Source organism: Cryptomeria japonica, chromosome 1 (genome assembly GCF_030272615.1).
Source record: "Cryptomeria japonica chromosome 1, Sugi_1.0, whole genome shotgun sequence".
Lineage (NCBI taxonomy): Eukaryota > Viridiplantae > Streptophyta > Pinopsida > Cupressales > Cupressaceae > Cryptomeria > Cryptomeria japonica.
Genome location: NC_081405.1, coordinates 349,946,088 through 349,956,142, shown reverse-complemented (window position 1 = coordinate 349,956,142; position 10,055 = coordinate 349,946,088). Strand labels below are relative to the sequence as shown.

Sequence of the window (10,055 nt, the reverse complement as noted above, 5' to 3'; positions counted from 1 at the left end):
ACGATGCTAGAAGTTTAGTCGATAAATTTTGTCAGGGAGACTCTTGTCGATCTAAGGAGTCAGTGTGACATTGGTCTTTAGTAAGACCTAAGAAATGTTGTCCCAATAGTTGAAAACCTGTCGATGGATCTATTCTTATTGAACATCGATGTGTCTCTTGTCGATGAGTTCGTTTAGACTGTTATTGACTTGTTGGTCATTGGGGTGACTTGTGACTTCAATGAGACACTTGTCAATGGTTGTTCTCTTGCTGATAAGGTTGAAAGTGAGATCAATATGTCTCTTGTTGATGCTCATGGTCTCAGTGTTTCTTAAAGGACATCGGTGAAACTTGGACTATCAATTTGAGATCTCAGATGTTCACCGATAAAGTTCCTCTTGCCGATGAACTTGAAGGTGGACCGTAGTTCAATGGGCACTAACTTGGATGGAATGCTGATGTGTACGGTAAATGTTGGAGGACTGTGTTGAGTTGGTAGTGATTGTTTATGACAGGATGATGAACAAGGGTGATTGATAGACTGTATGAACATGGAATATGGTTTGTCCATGAGGAACTTTGTTCTACCCTTTGGGAGTAGCCATGGTGAATGTCATTCCATTACAAACATATCATGAAGGATTCCTCCCTAGATAAGGGGGAATGTTGACAATTGTAGTGGCAGGAGTCTCCTTGGCCGACTACATCCAAATATGCAATTAGTCATTGGCTTTGCATATTTGTGTAAGTCGACCCTAAAATCCCGACCTTGCAAAACTCTACCACCCTTGTGTAAAGTTGCCTTATTTCAAAGGAGGCTGACCCTGGGTGAAAGGGTGTCTTCAATTGGATATAAATGAGGATCGGATCTCTTTCCATAAGAATTTGCATAACATCAAGAACATATCACATAATCTCAACAACAGTTCGCATACCTAGAGCAGATCATGGACTCTTAAGATCAGATCGAGTTATCTATCTTGCTTCGAGGAGTGAAGCTATTCATATTGGTCCTTGTATTTGACCATTATATAAGCATATTTCTATTCTTATTTGATAATTATAATAGAGATACTTGTTGTTGGGTTTTTCTCCCTCATGTTGGAGGATTTTCCCAGGGTACATGTTGTGCAAATTAGATTAAAATTGTCTTACATCTTCTTACCCTAAAATATAATCATAAAATAACATTCCTAATCCACTACATCATGTCCTATCTTAATTTCATCTATAAATACATGAAGATACACAATACAAAGGTACATAATCTCTTTTACTTATACAATTCATCATGATACAATGTTTCTTTTTCCAAAAGTATAGAAATAAGCTCCATGAGTATATATCCACAAATGAAGAATCCAAGAATCCATTCCGTGCACACTAACAACTATGAATAAAATCCCAATGGAAGAAGGCATTCAACCACCTGACCATGTGGAACCAAATAGGAACCACCCCTCATGCTAGGAAATGACATGGTGTTCCAACTCACACTCAAGACTTAGGCTTACACCTAACAACCAAGGGAATCAACATGACAACCAAAAAAATGAATCACATCACAACACAAAGCTAAGGTAAATCCAATCATAAACATAAGACCTCCAAAGGGTTCACCACAAATCAATGCTTAAGGAACTAGGACTTACATATAGGAAAGAGTGTCATCACATGTTATCAAAGGATATCCTAGAACTCAGTCTTGACATTTGTGATACACATGCAGAATCGTCTCAACCTTTGAGGAAATCAAGGGAGTTCGGTCTATCCGGTTACCATATCTGCCACCTCACTTCGGCTGCACTGGCAATCTAGCCATGAGATGGGGAAACACATACATAATTCTTATCTTATTTTAAGATTAGTTACTACTACCCAACCCACCTATGATTAATTTATTATGTTATCACTTGATCATTGTAAATAACCTCCAATGAACTATCTAGACGGCCTAGACCTCGACTCCACAACACAAGGAATCCTAGCAGACCATTCCTCATGACCTCGACAGACTCATGGAAGCCCACTCTCCCTAACCATGCTCCTAGACCTTAGGGTGAAACATACATCCAAAGAACATAATACAACATCACGAAGGCTTACAAATGATGTAGAAACAGTCATAACTTGTTGAGTACAATCCAACCATAATAGAGCATATAAAGCCTTCACCTAATCAACACAAAGGAAAAGCCAATCATGAATACAATCTAAAAGTGAAACCAATTCCATATCAAATCCTCCGCAGTGAGGCAAAACATATCCCACTAGAGTCATATATTCAATCCCTCAACAACGAGGTATTCTCCCTCTCGTCGGAGCAACACATTGCATATGAAACACCTCAATGGTAAGGCATGAATCCTCTTACCAGAGCACAAGAAACATCATGAATGATCAAAATAAATCAAAGACAACTCTGAAAATTTCATCACAATCTGCACATGCCTATGGAGAAATCACAAACCCAAAAAGACATCAAATGAGGCTCAAAATTGGCTTTTTAGGACCTCTGGAGCAATTCAGTGCTCCTGGTTTGCAAAGCAGTGCCCCTGGTATGTAGGGTAGTGTTTTTGGTATGTACCATAGCATTTTTGGACCATTCCATAGCATTTTGGGACCATATGGTAGCATTTTGGGTGCATTTGGCAGAGTTTTGGGTGTTTTACTCAATTTCTCAGTTTCAAGACTTCAACTCTCTTGGCACATTCCCCAACACCCTTGGAATGCATAATGGAATTCCTAGGTCATATGGTAGTTCCCCTAGTCCATATGGTAGTTCTCTTGGTAGTTCCTATAGCATTTTAGGGAAAGAGGCCAAAAATCATGCAAACATAACTCATATGGATAGGACACTTGCCTAGATCCGTAAAGGGGTAAAAAACAACCCTCAAATCAACCCAATAGGTCTGAATACTTAAAAAATCAGAGAGGGAATACAAAATTACAAGGTTTCATACTCATGGAAAGAAATTTTCATAAAGAACCTTCTCCCTCAGTGATTAGAATGGCACTAAGAAGTCACAGAATCAGAGGTAAAATACACCTACAACATCCTCAAGAGACAATCACAAAGATACATAAAGCTCAAAATCATCCTCGGACTCATTTAAATGGTTTGTCCCTTACAATGCATAATCATAGTGACATAAAGAGCTTTCTGTCAAGCTACAGGGAGCCATAAAACACACCATAACAATCTGGAACAAAGGAGACTCAATGGATACAATTATGAGAAGGTAATTAACTCCCAAACAGAATCAATAATACCTTCACAACACAGGGAAGAGGGAATCAATAAATATACATGGATATACCATTTCCAACAAACAATTTTCAATCACATAAAACAATCAAATAAACTTATTTTCTAGATTCCCTTCCCAAATCTCTTTCCAATGCTAAATTAAATCCCATTTTCACCAAAAAAACATTCAACAACAATTGCACAGTCACGGAGAAAACACTTCTTTTCCGAAAATCAAATTCAAAGGTAAAATGAACCAACCTGCAATTGCAATCCAAAAGGGTTGAAAATATGAAGAAGAGAAATCCACAACAAATCCAAATCTTCAATTCAATCTTCAATCCAAATCTAAATCGAAAACCAATTTCCAGAAATTTGCCAAATGATTAACTCGACAACATTTGTAGAATGCAATTTAAATAAAAATTAAACTCAAAACTATAGTGCAAAACCGACCAATTGTAAAATTGCAAAGAACAATATATTTTACATATCTTGCATAATTTCAAGAAATATATTATTCACCAATATTATTCACCTACCAATTTAAAATCAACCAATCACGCACAAGGGTAGGTAAACTTATAATATGTTTAATTACCAATAAACTATTAGTTGTATAAACACATTAAATAATAAACCATAAACATTTGTCTAAAACACCACAAGATAGTCTACACTATATCAAAATAGTCTATCGATGCACAAAAAGGAAAGGTAAATCAGGGAGGGGCACTACATTAATGGTCTAGATTTTGTTTACTTTTTATTTCCCGCAAGACAATTTAATTTTGCAATTTTACACCAAGTTTACTTACATGTTAGTTTCAAATTTTTTACAATATTCTTCCATCTATTTGAAAATTTACAACTATCTATTTAAATTTATTGACCATTCACTATTGTTTGACCTAGGTCATATTTGTTTACCTTTGTGATATAATTAATTTACTTAATATTTAAACAAAGATACTTTTGAATTATTCATTTTAATAAAACTTAAATAAATTCCAAAACGCTATGGAATGGTCTTCTCGTTGCAAGCATCCATAAAGGGAGCCCACCCATCTCCTTGGGCTCGTAGCACAAGAGCTAGGTCTGGACAAATCTGCAGGTCAGTCGGTGGAGGGTCTGGGTCCAGGGAGGACAGGCCCTCCCCAACAGAAACGCCTGGCATTCAAAAAATTACCTCCAGAAGACCATTGCGAAGGGTACTTCCTCTAGGACCACCCATATGGAGGAAGAAGGATGGAGACACAAGTGAAAAGAAATCATGAATCTGGAAGAAATTTACTAGAAGCAAAGATCCAGGATCCAATGGTTAGATGAGGGGGATAGAAATACCTCTTTCTTTCATAGATCGACCTCAAAGCATAAAAGGAGGAACACTATCAGATCCATCCTCAATGACAAAAATGAGGTAGTGGTGGGGGATAATGAAATTGGTCAATGAGCTTCTCTTCACTTTACGAATGCCTGCTCGAATGATAGGATTAGGGAACCTACTGAAATCAGTGATAGACTCCTCAATCTCATTCCTCAAGTCGTGAATGATGTTGATAATGTGCGGTTAATAAGCCGTGTGACTGATGAGGAAGTCAAAGCTGCGGTTTTTGCTATGGCTACCTTTAAAGCCCTCGGACCTGACGACTTCCCCCCGACTTTTTTCCAAACTTTTTGGGAAACTGTGAAGTATGATCTCACTAATGCTACTAGGGACTTCATTCGCATTGGTAAACTACTGAAGAAACCGAATAACACCTTCATTGTTTTGGTGCCCAAAGTTCCTGATTTGAAACTTGTCTTTGACTATCGCCCCATCAGCCTATGTAACTCTGTTTACAAAATCTTCTCTAAAGTTATTGTCAACGAAATCAAACCCCTCCTGGATAAATGCATCAGTCCCTCTCAAAGAGGTTTTGTTCCGGGCAAACAGATCCTTGATGCTGTCATTACTACTCATGAGGTCATTCACTCCATGGAAAAAAGTCGCAACCCAGGTATGGCTCTCGAACTTGACATCTCTAAGACTTATGACAAGGTTAATTGGAAATTCATGTATGTGGTCCTTTCTAAGATGGGGTTCTAGGAAAGATTTATCAACATTATTAGGATGGTAGTGGAAAGTGTTCACTATTCGGTGATTGTCAATGGCACCCCATGGGGCTTCTTCAAGGCTAGGAAGGGGCTTTGTCAGGGAGACCCTCTCTCACCTTATTTGTTCATCATGGTTGTTGAAGTCTTAAGTAAGAATTTCTCCAATCTTTTCAGGACCAATAGAATCTTAGGGGTTAAGGATGCTTCCACTCTCCCCCCTATGGCTATGCAACAATTTGTGGATGACACCTTCCTGTTCGACCTTTCATCGATTATTGAGGCTAAAGCATGGAAGCATCCATTGGAAGAGTACACTCAAGCCTTTGGTCAACTGATTAACTATTACAAGAGCAAGGTTTACTTCTTTAACACAAACAGAGTCCTCCAGGGTAAACTCATCCAAATCCTGGGTTGTAGTGCTACTAATCTCCCTGATTCTTATTTGGGTCTCCCCCTCACTACCAAGGAGGTCACCCCCCTCTTTTGGGAATCTATCCTTGAAAGAATGCAAAAGAAACTCACGGGCTGGTCTGGAAAAACTCTGAGTAGTGCAGGTAAACTCCAGCTCCTAGCGGCCTCCCTTCAAGGTGTCCCTGTCTACTTTCTCTCTCTTTTCAAGATTTCCAATTATATGGCTGAAAAACTCGAGAGAATCCAAAGAAGCTTTCTGTGGACGGGTTTGGAGGAGAAAACTAGAATCACCTTAGTCAACTAGGAAAAGGTTTGCAAACCTAAGAGAATGGGTGGCCTTGGATTAGAAAAATCTCCGATCTAAATAAAGCCTTGTTGACCAAAATCAGATGGATCCTTATGAAGGGAAAAAATGATTGGAGCTTGATTATGAGGGCCAAGTACTTCAACCACACCCCCTTCCCCTCCCTTCTATCTTCCAATGAGCTCCCCCCTGGATCTAAAATCTAGAGCAACTTTGTTAAGAATGAGAAACTTCTCAAGCAGGGTCTAAAATGGCAAGTTGGGAGTGGTCAGAAAATTAGATTTTGGGAGGACAATTGGATTGGGGACAGACCCCTTGCCTCCTCCTGATTTAATTGCCTATTAATCTCTCTGAAGGATTCGATTGGCTCCCTTGTGAGCAACTACATCTCTCCCTCCCACTGCTAGTTAAGGCTTGCTGACAATCTGCGAAATAACCCTCAATGAATTCATCTGGCTAAAGAACTACAATCACTCCTAAAGGGGATCAGGATTCCCTGTTTCACTCACACTGATAAACTTGTTTGGACTGCAAATCCTTTGGGGTCTTTCAACGTTAAATCGACCTACAATCTCTTGGTTGCCTCCGTCAATGACTGCTGCAGTTGGAATGAAGTTTGGAACTCTCAACTCATTCCTAAAATCAACTTCTTCTGGTGGACGACCCTTCATGGGAAGGTTCTCACTATTGACAATCTGAAGAAGAGGGGTTTTATGCTTGCCAACAAATGTGTTATGTGTAGTGGTACAAAGAAAAGCATAAATCACCTCTTTATCCATTGCCCTTTTGCTTCTGGGGTCTGGCACAAAGTGCTTCAGAAATTTAATTTGGCTTGGACTTTCTCGGAAGATTTGTAGCAGTTTGTCAGCAACTGGAAGTGCCCTTCTGCTCACCCACCAGTCACTCTTTTTTGGAGACTCATTCCTCCCCATGTCTGTTGGCATATCTGGAAGGAAAGAAATAATAGGATTTTCCGTGACACCAGCAGCTCGGTTGATACGGTGACTGACTTAGCTGAAAACTACCTTAAGGAAAACACCACCATCAGCAAGTGGAGAACCCTGAATGCCAGCCCTATGGCTCTAGACCGGAGGTGGATTCAAAATTGGAAGTTGCCAGACAGCTTCCTTAGATATGACAATTCAAAAAAGATGGAGAGGCTTAATACCAAATGGCCACCCACCCCCCCCCATTGGCTCAAGCTCAATTTTGATGGTGTTGCTCGTAGTGGTTTTGCGACAGGGGGTGGAATTATTAGAGATAGTCTGGGTAACCTGGTCTTGGCCTATGTTGGGAATTTTGACTCTGTTTCGAGCAACATGGCGAAGGCTCTTGCTCTTTTTGGGGGGTTGAAGCTGGCCCTGAGCACCAAAGCCAGGAAATTGATTATTGAAGGGGATTCTAAAGTGATTATTGAGGCTACTAAAGGCGCCTCAGGGATCTGCTGGAGAATCAAAAATGTTATCAAAGACATCTGGTCAATGATCGTCTGGCTGGAAGATTTTAAAATTCAGCATATCTTCAGAGAGGGGAATGGGGTGGCGAAATCTCTGGCTGAGACAGGGCTAGAGATAAAAGGAATTAGGTGTTGGAAGCACCTAGGCTCTCTTACTGACAAGCAGAAGGACCTTATTGGGACTGATCAAATTGCCTCTATCAACAATGAAGTGTCAACTTCCTTTTTCCAATAGGTTGCTTTGGGCCGACAACTATGCTATGCTGCTGGCGGGAATTTTGAATTCAAATTGGGCGAGCTTCACCTTATTGGCTTCTTGTGGTCCCCACCTTCTTTGCCCGATGCTGACTTGGCTGGCCACCTATTCCTGCATTATCGACGGGTTGGAGTGCCAACTCATGATCATCAACAACTGCAAGGACCCTAATTATTACATTAATTGGAACCTTACTACTCGTCATAATGATGATCTTTGCAAGTTGGCAGAGATCTCTAGAGGTGTCCCTTTGCATGCTTCCCGGAGCTGGTGGACACAGGCCTTGGGAAACAACACCAAAAATCATTATTAAACCTTGCAATTCATTTTAGCTAATTATCGTTTGTTTTTTCTTAACTTCAGCTCTGGTTCTCCTCTCTGCATTTTTCCTATCAGGTCTACGCTGAATCTCAAGATCACTCTAGAGGAAGCCGGTATGGGTGGGGATTTAGTTCGGGTTGAGTCGGACATAATTGACGACTGTTTTCGCAACGACCCATGTGTCTGGACGTATGCTAAGGAAGGAGGAATCATCTCGTTCATGGAAGCCATGAAGGGATTCGACGAAAACCTCTCCATGCAATTTGTCAACAGTTAGAAGGATAGGAGGGTGGTCATGGGGGACATTTCATTTGAAAACAATGAAGAAGTTATTGGCCAGGCTACGGGCCTCTCTACTGAAGGAAGGAAATGGAAGAAAACAAGTAGGGTTGCGGACGAAAACAACATGAACTGCTTCTTCAAAAAAGGTGAGGAACTGACTAGAATGCGCAGAGGCTTCAACAAGGAATGTTTACCCTACCTGTGGGATCAGGTTTGCAAAGTCATAATGAAATACTTCACCCTCGAGGGAAGGTATGGAGTGTTCTACTATTATCACTTTCCGCTACTAAACCATTTCCGTAACCGTGACACCATTTCTTTTCTTCTTCTTTTTTTCTGCTGCATGCTTTGAAGTCTACTGTTAAAGATGTCCGCAATTGTATGAGCCAAGAGGGTAATTTTACCATCCTCCACCAGGGGCTGATGTTTAGGCTTTACAACTTTAATAAGGCCCTCTGCCCTCCTAAACCTATCTCGGTTCAACCCGCCCCCTCCATTATCGGTCCCCCTGAAGGCTCTAAAAAAGGATCCAAGAAATCTTCGAAAAATCCTATGACTCCCTGTCAATCCCTTGACCAAGGCCCCCCTGGTCCCCTTAAAATTGGGGAAAAAAAAAGAAGCAACCATTCTGCTGTGAAACCCACCTCCAAGAAACCTAAAAAGGAGCCCAAAATCCTCCTTGTTGAGTTTGATGCTGAGGAGGGCATCACCCCTCGCAGATCCCACATAAACAAATCCAGGATGAAGGAAATGGTTGTGAGAAAGCATTATGTTGACGATGAGGAGGAGGACTTTGAGAAAGCGGAAAGTGAGAAGGGGGAGGAGGATCTGGAGGCCACGGAGGACATAGATTCCTCTAATTTAGGCACCAACGTCCCCGACTCGGAGACCATCATGGAGGATATCAAGAACACCTCCCATTGTTCCAACTCTCCCCTGCCCCACACCTCGGAGGATGATGGTAGACACTCTGACGGTGGGAGGACTGTTGTGGATGAAGGGGAGAAGAAAGAGGAGCAGTGTTCGGGCTGCAAGGCTATCTTTAAAGATCTTATGGGTGTTAAGAAAAAGATGGAGCACCTGGAGTCCTATGTCAATAAGATTGGGAAATTCGTCATCAAAGTTATGCACTTGTCTGCTACCTCTATGTGCTTGCTTCAATAGGACAAAATGGACCCGAAAGGGATGGGCAGCGACACCACTAAGGAACTATTTTAGTTCCTGGCTGATGACTGGCCTGGGCTCATGCTCTCCAAGCACATGGATGCTAATAATTAAGTTGTATGGTTGTTTTCCTTCCTTTTTGCTTTAGTTTCTATCGCTGGAACGTTGGTTTCCATAGTAATACTGCTACTCTTAACAATTATTATTGTTATGACATTATGATGGGTTACTGCTGGTTATGGCACTTATTGGACAAGATTGGTTTCAATCTTGGGTTATCCAATAGCGACAGGCAGTTTTTGTTTTTGATTATTAGAGTGGGGGTTGGTTGACTGCTGCGTTTTTGCGGTGTGTGTGCTGGTAAAGGTTTGTCTATTTCTCTTGGGTCAGCCCCCGATTTTGGCTGCTTTCTAATAAAAAAGATTTAAAAAATATTAAGATATGTAACTTGAACTATTTTAAAATACATTAATACCAAAACCTTTTTGCCTCTTTACTTGTCACACTAATTAATAATAAATAATAAATAAAACT

The 10,055-nt window shown here is 40.6% G+C and overlaps 1 protein-coding gene across 1 annotated transcript; it reads left to right on the top strand.

Annotated features, from left to right (window-relative positions):
• Positions 1–7,118: 7,118 nt before the first annotated feature.
• On the top strand, positions 7,119–7,733 carry LOC131857430 (uncharacterized). The gene has a single exon (XM_059210003.1). The coding sequence runs from the start codon at positions 7,119–7,121 to the stop codon at positions 7,731–7,733; it is 615 nt and encodes a 204-aa protein (XP_059065986.1).
• The last annotated feature ends 2,322 nt before the right edge of the window (positions 7,734–10,055 follow it).

What these genes read in the sequence shown, in the direction of transcription:
- LOC131857430 (XM_059210003.1), top strand. Translation starts at nt 7,119, where the DNA reads ATGGCTCTAGACCGGAGGTGGATTCAAAATTGGAAGTTGCCAGACAGC.